The 15,952-nt window shown below is 37.4% G+C and overlaps 1 protein-coding gene across 4 annotated transcripts in view; it reads left to right on the forward strand.

The window, feature by feature from the left end:
* Nucleotides 1–15,952, forward strand: part of LOC115218403 (synaptic vesicle membrane protein VAT-1 homolog-like) — a 113,917-nt gene that overhangs the window by 86,139 nt on the left and 11,826 nt on the right. For 2 of the 4 annotated variants that reach the window (XM_029788196.2, XM_029788205.2), the window contains exons 7-9: nt 6,494–6,688; nt 8,347–8,424; nt 9,918–9,947. In XM_029788196.2, the coding sequence (XP_029644056.1) occupies nt 6,494–6,688; nt 8,347–8,424; nt 9,918–9,947 (303 nt within the window). The remainder of the gene's footprint in view (nt 1–6,493; nt 6,689–8,346; nt 8,425–9,917; nt 9,948–15,952) is intronic. The other 2 variants (XM_029788214.2, XM_029788222.2) reach the window with 1 other exon arrangement.

Here is a 15,952-nt window from a genome sequence, read left to right on the forward strand (position 1 = left end):
ATGTTGGGCAGCACCTCCATGGATTACATGAGGTGCATGGTGGTTATGGCTTTGGTGCCTTTGATGAAGTATTTGGTGACCCTGTTGGTGCCTCTGATGAAGTGCCTCTCTAATGTCTAAAACTGCTAACATTTAAACATTATGTAAAATTTTTACTCTGAATTTTTGCATAAATTGGTGTTGCAAGCAGAGTCAGTACACAAACAACTGTAACTGATCGTTAAAGATGTGTTAAACGATTTCTTTGTCTTATTACTCTTTGGATTGTATGTGTGAGGGTTTGTAATATATTCTTTCTATATAGTATATTCTTGCTAAACCAGAAATGTTGAAAAAATACAGAATGTACCCCAGTAGCTTTTTTTTATGTTGTATAATTTCTAATTTAGTATACCATATATATTTGACTATTTTGACTATAAAACGCCCTCACCTATAAGATGCACCCCTGACATACAAGGTTCAAATTGGGAATTTTAACATTGACCTGACTAGAAGTTATAGGATGTGCTTATAAGATGCACCCCCAACTTTAGGTGAAAATTTCAGGGGGAAAAATTGTGACTTATAGCCAAGTATATATGGTAACCCTTTTGGGTAATCTAACTAAATTTGTACATTTCCAAAATATTTTTAACATCCTGTACAGAGCGAAAACAGCATAATATTAAATTTGACCCAAGGGACAATAAATGAATGCCGTTACCATTAAATAACGACAGCAGGTCTCGGTTCAAACCGTTGATGTTTAGTCATCTGTTGGTGTTGTCATATTAACATTTATGTAATGTTAGTTGTTTTGGTTCTATAAGAATCTGTATCTACAGCAGGACCCTACATCTGTCCCCTCTATACCTTTAATCTTTCAAATGCCACAAAGCCAACTCCCAGTACTACTTCACACCCCTAATTAAGGGATCTTTGCTTTTTTTTTTTGTCTTTTGCAAAGTATTTGGTGACCCTGTTGATGCCACATAAAAAGCACCTAGTGCATTCTGTAAAGTGGTTGGCGTCAGAAAGGGCATTCAGTCGTAGAAATCGTACCAAAACAGACAATGGTACCTGGTGTGGTACCTGGCATTACCAGCTCCAATCGAGCCGGTCAACCCATGCCGGCATGGAAAACGGACGTTAAATGATGATGATGAAATATCTCATAAATTGTGAGGTTGTCTATTAAGAATCTCTACCTGTCCCCGAAGATATGACCGTTTTGGGATGGTTGTAAATAAAACAGAAGGTGATATTAATAATGATATAGTTAGAAATGAATCAAAGCTAGAGCTGACAAGATATTTGAATGTCAAGTCATAAAATAATCACTTTTAGTTGGCCATCTTTGGTTTCTGGCGGATATTTCTGCAGGATTGTGCTTTGGTTTGAAAACGTACGGCCTCGGCCAAACGATCCCGTTTCTTTTGTTTATTATAATAACCATTTTATCATAACGGTTAAGTTTAAGCTCCATACAGTTTGTGTTGGCAGTAATAAATCTAAGAAAAGAAAAAAAAACAACTTGTAGAATGTTCAAGTTGAAAGGCAACAGCCAGGCCAACGATTACACCTTATTCTTGTTGAGTATCTCTCACAGAAATCCAAATAGTAAACATAATAAAGACTCATCTCGCAGACATAAAAAAGGAAATTACGCAGTTCTCTCCCTTGTATCCAAACTTGTTCAATGTCCATAGAAGACATCAGAATTTGTAGGATATTGAAAAGGCATAAAATAATGATGATGCAGGACCAGGCAGTGGCTCTCGTGGCTTCTGATCTTAACTGATTGGAAGTATTATCATGTGCAGTGTTTTGTCTTGGTATAAAAGATGGGCTACAGCAAATATTCTGCTCAATACCACAAATTTGCTTGTCAGTTGCTTGACCTTAACCAGTTGAGCAAGTCCCTTAGTGGCTGACGATATGTACATCTCTGATCCTGAACAGAAATAGTGGGGGAGCATCATAACCATGTGTTGAGAGGGATTCTTTGGGATTTGGATAATTCACCTCTGCAAACATGGGTGTTTCGTTCAACATCCTTAAACGAACCTTATTCAGGAACCTTTTAAGCAGAATGGTCAACCTGAAGAAAATTCTGAGCCTTGCCTGCAAGGTCATGTGCAGTTTGAGGTCCGGACAAAAGCTCCACGGTTATATTTTGCAGTAATTTTTTTTGTTTTTAGAATTTTTAGTAGAGTGTATCGACCCCAGAATTTTTTTTTTTTTTTCTTGTTACAGTTATTAGACTGCATCCAGTCATGCGGGGTCACCGCCTTGAATTCTGGAACTTTTAGCCAATTGTATCAACCACAGAATTTTTTTAGATGATTTTCAACCAGTGCATGAAATTAAGCCTATAAGGTCTTTCGATATGCTAGAAATAACAGCTAAATCTCTTGAAATTTTTTATAACCCCCCTCCCCTCAGTTATATTTCTTGGTTATTCTTCGTTTTTTTATTATTTTCTAAAAAAATCTTTACTTGTTTCAGTCACTGGACTGTGGCCATGCTGGGGCACCGCCTTGAAGAATTTTTAGTTGAATGTATCGACCCCAGAATCTTTTTAGGTGATTTTCAACCAGCACATAAAGTTAAGCTTAGAAGGTCTCTCCACATGCTAGAAATAACAGCTAAATCTTACAAATTTTTTTTTATAATTTCATGTAAACACAAACAGAAATCGCGGTTGTAAAAAAACAAAAATTATTTTCCAAAATTCCAGTTTTTAAGTAAACAATATATATTCAATCGAAAAACGGTATCAAAACATCTATGTCCCTCACAATGTTAGGTTCCGTGTGTTTCCTCGTTTTTAGAATAATTTAAAAGTTTGAAAATAAATCGGCCTTAACATCAATAATAGAATAACAGAACACAAGACTCTTAACTACTCAATGTACAATATTGTCCGAATTCTAACAAAAGAGAAAGCATTTACTTCAAGAAATGTGTAGAAACATAAAAACAATAAATACGTTTGACTGACCACACATACACACATAAAATGAAAGTCAATATTACACGTGTCTCTGGCATGAGTTTTCTTCACAAAAAAACAGAATTTGTCATTTTCATGGAGAAACACCCATCTCCCTGTTTAGGCAAACGATAAGAAGTATGTTGTATTAAGGCGGCAAGCTGGCAGAAATGTTAGCACGCCGGACGAAATGCTTAGCCGTATTTCATCTGCCGTTACATTCTGAGTTCAAATACCGCCAAGGTCGACTTTGCCTTTCATCCTTTCGGGGTCGATAAATTAAGTACCAGTTGCACACTGGGGTCGATCTAAACGACTTAATCCCTTTGTCTGTCCTTGTTTGTCCCCTCTATGTTTAGCCCCTTGTGGGCAATAAAGAAATAAGAAGTATGTTTGAATGACTAGCCTTCTGTCAGACCTTCAACAGCTGGAGAAAGTTCAAAAGGTCAATTTATTCTCATTAATCTGTAAACACTGAGAGAAGAAAACAAGACTTTAAATATATATTTTAAAGTGCTTATTTTTGCTGCAACCAAAAAATTCTTCAAGTTAGTGCCCCAGAATGACCACAGTCCAATGACTGAAACAAATAAAAAGATTTTTAGAGAATAAAAAAAAACCTAGGGGTTATAAAAAAATTTCAAGAGATTTGGCCGTTGTTTCTAGCATGTGGAGATATCCTCTAGGCTTAACTTGATGTGCTTGTTGAAAATCATAAAAAAAAATTCTGGGGTCATTACATTTGACTAAAAATTCTTCAAGGTGGTTCCCTAGTATGGCTGCAGTCAAACAGCTGCAAGTAAAAAGGAAAAAAAAATTCTGGGGTCGATACGTTCAACTAAAAACTTTAAAGTGGTGCCCCAGCATGGCCACAGTCTAATAACTGAACAAGTAAAAGGTGAAAAAAAAACAAAAAAATAATCAGAAAATATAACTGTGGGGCTTTTGTCCTACACTCGCAGTTTATCTTGATATGAGGCCACTATGCCCTGCACATATGGTTGTGTTGCACGTACCTGGTGTACCCTTATCAGTTAGGTAAACATGATGGGTGTATTGGGCTTCGTATATTTGTAATCCAGTGTCACTTGGATGGCGTATGCTGCTGTCTCACTTCGTCAACATCATCATCATTTAACGTCTGCTTTCCATGACATGTAAGCGTCATGGGTTGGACGGTTTGACTGAGGGCTGGCGAACCAGATGACTGCACCAGGCTCCAGTATTGATCTTGCAGAGTTTCTACAGCTGGATGCCCTTCTTAATGCCAACCACGCCGAGAGTGTAGTGAGTGCTTTTATGTGCCACAATAATAATAATAATAATAATGAGATTGTTGTATATTTTGATTTCTGTTTGTAATTTTCTGTGTTGTGATACCATGAGTGGCGTTGGTGGGGCTTTAAGAAAGAATCAATGCTGAAAAGAAATCTGAAGATGTATTTTGTCTGTCATCATTCAACATCCATTTTCCCTGTTGGCATCGGTTCAACAGTTTGATGGAAAACAAAGAACCAAATGATGCATTGTGCTCCAAAGTCTGTTTTGCCATGGTTTCTACAGCTGGACGCCCTTCCTACCACCAATCAATTTACCAAGTATAACGAATGCTTTCTACTTGGTACTGGCATGAGTGAGATCACCAAGTGGCTCTGTAAGATAAAGGTTCTTTTCAAGTGGTTGGCTACAATAAAGGAGGAGATAGCTCTATGTCCAGGGATGAGGGGTTAACATGTAAGAACAGATTTTTTTTTTTTTGCTGTAGAGGGGCTTCATGGCTATTCACATTATAGAAGTGAGGGTGGAAGTGTCTAGGATGGAGCTGAGAAGAGAGATGAAAATTGTAGTGATGAGGAGTCAGAGTGGAGACAAGAGAACAAGGAGTGCAGGTGGGTAGGGGTTACAAGAGCATATGGGAGAATGGAAGATGGTTAGAGACAGAGAATAAGTGACAGGGTGAATATAAGGAACAAATCTTGAAGACTATTGGAGCGGGGGTGATGAGTGTCCAATATGACAGGAGTTGTTTGGCATAGAGAAGAGAAGGTGACTGACACTGCAAAAAGTTGGTAGGAAAGAACAGCAGAATAGTAATAATGATACAGTAGACAGGAGAATGATGAGAGAAAAAGAAAGAGTTATGTGTGGTTGGATAGAGTGTATGAATGTGGGGCAAGCATATTGAATAAGAAGAGAGAGACGTAAGGAGAAGGAGAAATACTTCTGTAATACCTATTATAGACTTGGTTGTCACCGTTGTGCCTCTATTTCCTTTGGACATCTTCTAAAAGCTATGTCAGTTCCAAATTATGAGAATCTTCTTGAAAGCATAGCATAAAAGTGAAAATAGAATGATCATACAATGATCGTATAAATTTCTGGCTTCTGTGGCGGTGGCATGTAAAAAGCACCAACTGATCATGGTCATTGCCAGCCTCCTCTGACCTCTGTGCTGGTGGCACGTAAAAAGCACCCACTACACTCTCAGAGTGGTTGGCATTAGGAAGGGCATCCAGCTGTAGAGATACTGCCAGATCAGACTGGAGCCTGGTGCAGCCTCCTGGCTTCCCAGACACCCGTCGAACCGTCCAACACATGCCAGCATCGAAAGCAGACGTTAAACGATGATGATGAATGATCATATAAATTTAATATTTACTTAACATTTACTGAGTATTAACTGAAACAGCTGTAAGGGATGATGATTAATTTGCTGTTAATAATAAACAATTATTAACACCCCAATCTCCATTTTCCTTTATATATATATATATATATATATATATATAATAAAAATAAGAAAATGGAGAAACAAATTTAGTTTGTTCTTCAACTTTCGAATATTATAATGTTGGATTATTTATTCATTTAACAAAATGAGAACCCCAATAGCATACATATATCTTATAATTCAATACATATAAGATAAGAATACAAATTATAAAAGTCATAATATAAATTATTGAAATCATTAAAATCACTTCTTACAGCTGTTTCAACCTATGGCTAAAAGTAGTTAATTTTATTTTCATTGCCTATAGGTGTCAACATACTGAGGTTGTAGGCATTTAAAAATAGGGTACATATATATATAACCATAGGCCTCGTCAGAGGTTATAAGGAACTTTAAAAATATTAGTATTAATACATTAAACATGATACACGTATTATTTAATATATATATATATAAAATATAAATTAGAGATAAAACCACTATTATGCTACTCAGTGATAGACATAAACCAATACATAAATAACAAATAATATATATATATATATATATATATTTTAAATATATAACTTATAACTAGATCTCAAAAAGTATAAAATGAATGATAAATATGATATAAGTAAATGATATAATAAGTAATATATATATGAGAGTGAGTGTGGCGGGGGGGGGCAGAAAGCTGATAATGATAATACATAAAAATATATGTTGATAGCTTCTTACAATTTTAACAAGTTTTGATCTGTTTTTGTCTCCTATTTTTTCTATTTCTTCTCTTATTTCAGTGGTGGCAAGTTGATAAAATTAGTCCCCTGAAGTTGTACGACGACAACAAGTTCCTTGCAGGGTTCCAGCTGCGCCAGCTATTGTTTCGTGACAACCAACATGCTTATATTCAAAGCCAAATGGAAAAACTGTTCAAGTTGTACACGGATGGAGTCATTAAACCAGTCATTGACCAAGTTGCTTGTTTTGAAGATGTAAGTTCCTGTCACTCTTTGAACCCTTTTCCCACCATATTCCTGCTGAAACATCCTGCCTTTCTTTTAATTAATATTTCAAATAAAAAAAAAGAAATTATCTTTTGCTTCTTTCAGTTGTGAGGCTGTGGGCATGCTGGAGCACTGCCTTGAAGGATTTTTAATCAAATGCATTCACACCCAAACCCCACCCCAAACTTCTTTTCTTTTTCTTTTTTTTTCTTAATTTGGTGCTTGTTCTATTGGTTTCTTTCACGAAACTACCAAGTCATGGGGACGTAAATAAACCAACACCAGGTGTCAAGGGGTGGAGGAGGACATACACACATATATACAACAGCTTTCTTTGGCTGGTCTGAAGCTGTAGAAGACACTTTCCCAACGCACTGTAGAAGAATAATAACTGACCTGTCTTTCTGACATTTTCTCTTGTGTGTAGCTAAGGAATGTTTGCTATCTTAAGGGACAGTGTGGGAAGTTGGTTGGAGGGGGAAGGCAGAGCAATGCAAAATTAAAGGGATTTTTTTGTTTCTGGGCTAGTCTGTCATGGTTCAGTGGTTTTTGGGACTGGTCTGAGAGGTCAGAATGGTATGAGTGTGTGTGTGTGTACATGTGCTTGTGTTTTATATGTGGTAGGATGTTGTGAGTATATGTGTGCACGTTTGTGCGTGTGTGTGTGTGTGTATGTGTGATTAGTATTTGTCAGGGTGTTGTGTGTGTGTGCATGTTTTTGTATGTTTGTTCGTGTGTATGTGTGCATCTGTGTGTGTATGTGTGTTTTGCGTTGGTGGGGATGTTGTGTGTGTACATGAGTGTGTGTGCATGCGTGCATTTCTATCTGAGTATGTATGTGTTGTTATAATTGTCCTGGTGGTGTATGTGTGTGATTAGTATTTGTCAGGGTGTTGTGTGTGCACAAGTATTTGTTCCTGTGTGTGTGTGTGTGTGTTGGGTTTATCCAAGTGGTGCGTCTGTGTGTGCATGTATGTTCTGTGCATGTTGGTACTGGGTATGCATTTGTGTGTATGTGTGTAAATATGTGGGTATGATTTTTATTGAACTCTACATTTTGGAGTCCCGTTCTGATTAATTTCTTAAATAATTTCTTGTAAATTCATTTTAACATTTTATTATTATTATTAAAGAATATATATATATGTATTCTAATATTTTGTGACAATCAGTACTTAACACAACAAAGCTTATACAAAGCTTTACATTTTACTTTTGACAATCTCTTTCTAAAAAAGTGAAACCGGTCAAGTCAATAAACATCTCTAAAAGACCTTTGCATTTTCAAGCCGTCTTTCATATATATTTTCACTTATGCAGTACCTTACAACTTTACTTTGTTTTATATATATATATATATATGTGTGTGTTTGTGCCACAAAAAAGACCAACAGAATAAGTACCAGGCTTAGCGAAATGAAATAAGTTCTGAGGTCAATTAATTTGGATAAAAATTCAAAATGATGCTCCAGCGTGGTCTCACGAAACAAGTAAAAGATAAAGATGAAATTATAGAATAGAATCTAAACAAATTCTTGATTTCCAATGTATGTTTTACTTGTTTATTTTTCCACTCCTTTGTTTTCTTGGATTTTTCTCATTCAGTTTTTACCAAAGTGTTTTTTTTCTTTTTTATTCCCAAACAGATTGCAGAAGCAATGCAACGACTTCATGACCGCAAAAATATTGGTAAAATTATTTTAGACCCGACTGTTGAGCCAAAGGTAAGAATTCCGTAAGAACAAAATAAAGAGGGGTTTAAAAAAAAGCCCCTGTCCATATTCCATGGCATTTCAAAAGCTAGTCTTTTGGTTCCATGTGTTCAAAGCTTTTTTTGAATAGTCATAGCTGATGCCAGTGCTGTCTGACTGGCACCTGTGCCAGTGGCACGTAAAAAGCACTGTTTGAGCATTGGGCCTCATGGAGGCACTGACAGGTGACCGAAACCTTTGGTAATATACCATGCTTGTGTAGACCTGACAAGCCAAGTGAGACCGTAATCAGGGCTGATGCTGGCGTTAGGTCATTGGCACCTGTGCTGGTGGCATGTAAAACACACCCACTACATTCTGGGAGTGGTTGGCATTAGGAAGAGCATCCAGCCGTAGAAAACCATGCCAAATCAGATTGGAATCTGGTGCAGCCTCACTGGCTTACCAGTTTTCAGTCAAACTGCCCAACCCATGCCAGAATGGAAAGCAGACATTAAATGATGAGGATGAGAATAATGAAAATAGAATCAGATTTCTTGATATAAAGAAAGTGGTAAACAGAACAGATATGGCATAGAATCTCCAAGACAGTAATGTCTAAATTTGTAAAAGAGTTTTTAAAAATCTGTTGGAATATTTTTATTTAAATTGTTAGGATTCACTTACAGTTTTTTTTTATTTTGGTTCTGTTTTGTTTTGTTTTAGTTATTTTAAAATTGTTTAATTAATTATAACCTCATTATCTTACGAAATATAATTTTTTCTTTATACTGTTATTTAAGTCTTTTTTGTTGATAGTTCTGCAAAATAGCAAAATACGTATAATTACTGAAGATTCAAAGAAAAACTTTCTAAGATCTTTTCGAAAATAGTCTCTAACCCATGTTTTAAAAGCAGGTGTAGCTAAGAAGTTTGCTTCCCAACCACATGGTTTTAAGATCATTCCCACAATGCAACAACTTGGTCATGAGTCTTCTACTTTGACCCTAACCTGACCAAAGCCTTGTGAAAGGATTTCGTAAGTGGAAACTGAAAAGCTCATTGCATACATTTCTGTTTCACTTCCTTTTATATATTTATGTAAAAAGCAGCCAATACATTCTGTAAAATGGTTGGCATTGGAGCCTGGTGGCGCCCTCTAGCCTGTCTGCTCTTGTCAAACCATTCGACAGTCTAGGATTCGAACTCACTAACTCATGATTGTGAGCCCAATGCTCGTACTGAGCCATTTTTTGAATGACATTACAGGATAGGTATGATAGGTCAGATCTGGTTGGCTTGAACCTAAGACAGGGAGAATATTTTGGCCAGGAATGGTCAGTTTCAATGCTAAAGGGTTAAAGGAATATACTTTTCAAAATAACGTAATTAGCAAAGTTCTTTAATTACTTTATTGGTTCGGATATTTTTAAATTTTAAGTTGCTCAAAAAATAAATTCCAACATAAACTTTTTTGTTTGTTTGCTTTATTTGTGCCTTTGTTGCTTATTTTTCTTTTTTAATAGGGAAAATCCCAGGCTGCTGAGGAAGTGAAAGTAAGTTTTTCTTGCTGCAATACATAGCGGGACACACCCACCCTTGCACACCCACCTACACACACACACACACTTATATATGCATTGCATACATCAGTCATACATAAATACATTTATACATAGATATATGCATATACATGTGCATACAGATGTGAGGGGCTGCTGAAAAGTTCCTGGTTTTAAGGGCATTGCAAAAGACCTGGTCGGAGGTGCAATCTTCTGAGTTCTTTTACAGGGCTTGGAAAAGCTGAATGATCGCTGCAATAAGTGTTTGTATCTGAGAGGGGAATATGTTGAATAAAATCATAATTAACAGATCCTCCTGTAATTTCTTTTACCCAAAGTTTGGAACTTTACAGCACCCCTCAAATATATATATGCATGCATTTATATATATATATATTATAAAAAAAAGGGTTGAATGTGGGTTCGTCCTTTAATTGGAGTAGTTTCCAGATGATTTCTAATGTTGATTCTTCATACTTTGATTTTACTGGTGTAAAATGGCTGAGATATGAAAGGTTATATAAGTATGTTAAGTATATGATTTAAGTTACAACACAAAATTCAACAAATCCAATCATATTTTTCATAAATGGAGGAGATTAGATGTTAATATGGATTGAATTATTTTTTATTCAATTCACTAGACGATCGTTTCATACAGAAAGACAATAAATTCATTTTAAGAATCTGAGTTGTCAAAGAGTACAATAAGACTAAATAAGAACTTTATAAAGAAAAAGGTAGACTTAAGAATTACATGGGTCTGGTGTTCTTGCTAATTTTTCATGTGCAATTGTTCTAGGAGTCATGTCTGTTTAAAACACGACTAAACAGACATGACTCCTAGAACAATTACACATGAAAAATTAGCAAGAACACCAGACCCATGTAATTCTTAAGTCTACCTTTTTCTTTATTAAGTTCTTATTTTTTCTTATTCTGCTACAGAGGGGTATTCTTTGACAACTCAGATTCTTAAAATGAACTTATTGTCTTTCTATACAAAACGATCGTCTAGCGAATTGAATAAAAAATAATTCAATCCATTTTAACATCAAATCTCCTCCAGTTACGAAAAATATGATTGAATTTGTTGAACTTTGTGTTATAAGTGAAATCATATACTTAACATACTTATATATATACATAGTGGAGGCACGTGGCTTAGTGGTTAGGGTGTCATCATCATGATCGTAAGATTGTGGTTTCGATTCCTGGACCTGGCGATGCATTGTGTTCTTGAACAAAACACTTCATTTCAAGTTGCTCCAGTCCACTCAGCTGGCAAAAATGAGTAACACTGCGATGGACTGGGATCCCATCCAGCTTGGTAACGCTTACACCATGGAAACTGGGAAACCAGGGCCATGAGCCTTGCTAGGCTTTAAAAGGGCACATTTATTTATTTATTTATTATATATATATATGTGCCTGCATATGTATTTACACTTACATACCCACATACATATACATGCAGACATACAGTTGCACATGCACATAAATGCAGATATACCATACATGCATACACACATGCACATGAGCATATGTGCATCTGCACTTGTGCATACATCTACTCATATGTAGACACATACACACACGCATGTAATCAGCGGCTGCCCAAAGATGTCACAATGATACTATCATTCCAATGTGACCTGATGTTGCTAAAACAGTGTACAATGTCTTCTGCCCAATTTTTGCAGTTGTCACCTACTCTTCCCCAACCATCCTTAAACCCCTATTCATTATATTCACCTCTCACTCGCTCCTTTTTTCTAACCATCTCCTTTACACACTTCCAACCTCTACTCACCCACATTCCTCGTTCTCCCCCGTCCCTAATCACTTTTACTCGCTTTCAGTGTCCACCCTAGCACCTCATCACTACAATTTTTATCTCCCTTTCTGGCCCTCATCATTGTTACTTCCTCCTTCTCTTCTATATTGAGAGGAGCCATGGAGCTCCTCCACAGCAACAAACCTGTTCAGTTCTGACCCCTTCTCTCATACTTTAACTCTCATTCCACAGCATAAAGCTACCTCTCTCCCTACTGTAGCCTTACTCAAAAGGGGTCTTAGTCTTGTGGGTTACTTGGCAACCTCAGTAATGTTAATGCCATGTAAAAAAAGAAAAAGCACTCGGCCCTTACTCTAAAGTGGTTGGTATTAGGAAGAGCATCCAGTCATAAAAAAAAACATGCCAAAGCAGACTTGAGAGAACAATGTAGTCCTTGAATCTGTCGGATTCTGTCAAACTGTTTCACTCATTCCAGCATGGAATATTATCATCATAATCGTCATTTTAACTTCCATTTTTCTATGCTTGCATGGGTCGGACAGAATTTGTTGAAGCAGTTTTTCTGCTGCAGCTGCTGGATGCCTTTCCTGTCACCAACTCTCGCCTGTTTCCAAGTCATACTCTCCATGACCTGACATTGACACCAGACATTCCATGACGATTCCTGGCTTTCGGTTTACAATTCCTCAAGTGTTCTTTTATTCTTTTACTTGTTTCAGTCATTTGACTTTGGCCATGCTGGAGCACTGTCTTTAGTTGAACAAATCGACCCCAAGACTTATTCTTTGTAAGCCTATTACTTATTCTATCAGTCCCTTTTGCTGAACCACTAAGTTATGGGGATGTAAACATACACACACACACACACACACACACACGTGTGTGTATATATGTATATATATGTGTGTGTATATATGTATATATATATGTGTGTGTATATATGTATATATATATGTATGTGTGTATATATGTATATATATATATATATATATATATAATATATATATATGACGAGCTTCTTTCAGTTTCCATCTACCAAATCCACTCACAAAGCTTTGATTGGCCCAATAGAAGACAATTGCCCAACATGCCACACAGTGGGACTGAACCTGGGACCATGTGGTTGGGAACGGCCAAAATAAAATTTGATAAAACTATTCAATCTATCTTACAATGTTCTTGAATTCCCTTTTTGTTTCAGTCATTGGACTGTGGCCACGCTGGGGCAGCACCTTGAAGAGTTTGGGCAGCCAAGTCTACTCATTTTAAGTCTGGAATTTGTTTTATCAGACCCTTTGCCAAACTGCTCAGTTATAGGGGCTGTAAACAAACCAACACCAGTTATCAAGTAGTGGTAGGACAGATTCATGTACATAGATACACGCACAAGAGGCTTCCACACAGTTTCCATCTACCTGATTTACTCCAGAAGGAGTCTGGCCATAACCATGGTATAATGAGTTGGAGGTATGCTTGTCTACGAAGTATAAAATCTGTCGAGGGTCGACTATCTTTTATTTGTTTCAATCACTAAACTGTGGCCATGCTGGGGCATCACCTTGAAGAATTCTTAGTCAAATGATTCAACACCAGTACATATTCTATCAGTGTCTTTTGCTGAACCACTAAGCAGTGGTAGGGAACACACGTCACACAATGGGCTTCTTCCAGTTTCCATCTACCAAATCCACTCACAAAGCTTTGGTTGGCCCATGGTTATAGTAGAATACCCTTGCCCAAGGTGCCACACAATGGGACTGAACCTGGGACCATGTGGTTGGAAAGCAAGCTTCTTACCACACAGCCACACTTGTGCCTAGAGAATATTTGACTGAGATTTTAAATTCTATGACCATGGACTTACTTTTCTTTCTCCCTAAATCAATACGTAAACAATCAATATCACTCAAACCAATCAACTTCATATTTGTTGCTCTCCTTTAACAAAAGACTTCTCTCTCTCTCTCTCTCTCTCTCCCTCCCTCTCTCTCTCCCTCCCTCTCTCTCTTTATCGTTTTAATCCTTTACAAATATAAGTTGGTTTTTCTTTTGTCTCAAGATGGTTTTCTTCAATCCCAAGTGACCTTATATCAACATGGACTCCATCAGCACCTGCTCTAACACACAACCATCAGATCTTCTCATCACCAACCTTCCCTAACGCTTCTTTTCTCTCTAAACCTAATCTCTCTCTCCACAGCCAATCCTTAAGAAATAAATTCCTAACAGATGGCATTTCTCTGTTTATTCCTCTATTAGTATTCATTTATTAGTATTCTTTTATGCATTTCAACCCAAAGGCTGTGGCCATGCTGGGACATCACCAGTGTTATCACCTCCTTTTCATGGCAATTCTTATGTGGGTTGTCTTTTGGTGAAAGAAGTTCAACATTGCTGCCCTCTTTTGAGTTTCTTTATTGGGGACATTGGACAGCAAGGGGTGACCCCAATTCCATGTAGATCTTTCAGATGTTTTGGCAAGGTATTAAATAGCCATGGTCCCTTGAATCCCAAGCTATTGCAGTACATGGTCTTCACTCTAGATAGGATAACTGGGACCTTCAGAACAGTAACATCCACTTTAGGGGTTGGTATAACTCTAAAAAAAACAAAAAAAGGCGGCAAGCTGGCAGAAATGTTAGCATGCCAGGTGAAATGCTTGGCAGTATTTCGTTTGTCTTTACGTTCCGAGTTCAAATTCAGCTGAGGTCAACTTTGCCTTTCATTCTTTTGGGGTTCATAAATTATCAGTTGCATACTGGGGTCGATCTAATCGACTGTCCCTTTCCTAAAGGTTTTGGGCCTTGTGCCTAGTGTAGAAAAGAATATTTTTTAATCAATGAGCTAACAGCACAACCAGGGCCGGCCCTAGAGTTGCTGGTGCCTAGGGCAAACTGGACTTCGGTGCTCTAACAAGAATAATTTTTGTTAAATTTGTAGGAGTGGCTGTGTGGTAAGTAGCTTGCTTATGAACCACATGTGGCACCTTGGGCAAGTGTCTTCTATTATAGCCTCGGGCTGACCAAAGCCTTGTGAGTGGATTTGGTAGACAGAAACTGAAAGAAGCCCGTTGTATATCTGTATATGTATGTATGTGTGTGCATATGTTTGTGTGTCTGTGTTTGTCCTCCCAACATCGCTTGACAACCGATGTTGGAGTGTTTACGTCCCTGTAACTTAGTGGTTTGGCAAAAGAGACCGATAGAATAAGTACTAGGCTTACAAAGAATAAGTTCTTGGGTCGACTTGCTTGACGAAAGGCAGTGCTCCAGCATAGCCACATTCAAATGACCGAAACAAGTAAAAGAGTAAGGAGAAAACTGAAAATATAGACTATAAAGCAGGTGGTGCCAGATACATGGTACCCAAGTTGCCGGTACCTTGAGCTGGCCTTGATCACAGCAACATCCCAGTTCAGAGAGAATAAATATATTGGAAATTGGTTTTAAAACTACTAAGAATTACTAAGATGAATGGTTTTGTTTTATGTCTTTACAAAAGTAAGGAGGAGTAATTTCTAAATTTACGTATTTCCTCCTACTTCACATCATCTCCTTGTTTCTTATCCTTCAGTCAGTAGACTGTGGCCATGCTAGAGCACTGCCTTGAAGAATTTTAGTCAAATGGATGGACTCTAGTGCTTATATATATATATATATATATATATTTTAAAGCCTGGTTCTTATTCTATCAGTCACTTTTGCTGAACTGTAAGTTACAGGGACTTAAATACACACACACACACACACACACACACAATGAGCCTTTTTCAGTTTCTGTCTACCAAATCCACTCAAAAGGTTTTGGTAAGCTTGAGGATATAATAAAAGACACTTCCCCAAGGTGCCATACAGTGGGACTGAACCCAAAACCATGTGGTTGGGAAGCAAACTTCTTACCACACAGCCATGTCTATGCCTATGGCTGCTCTCCACCCCCACCACCTCTAACCTTCTCTCAAACACTCCACTGACCATCTCTCCACCAATGTCCACCATTCACTTTCTGCCCCTATAATCTAACAGGCCATCACTCTCCTTTCACACTCCTGCAAACCCACCCACCCAGCCATCCTCATTTCTTTGTCCTTCTTTTTCTCCAGCTTGTTGTGCCTCTCGGTGGACCCTGACACTTTATCTCTAACATTCTTTTTTCTCATTCTTGAACGGTTCCTCTTCCCCTGTCAGATTTTAATCCCTTA

This window comes from Octopus sinensis, linkage group LG1, assembly GCF_006345805.1.
Source record: "Octopus sinensis linkage group LG1, ASM634580v1, whole genome shotgun sequence".
Lineage (NCBI taxonomy): Eukaryota > Metazoa > Mollusca > Cephalopoda > Octopoda > Octopodidae > Octopus > Octopus sinensis.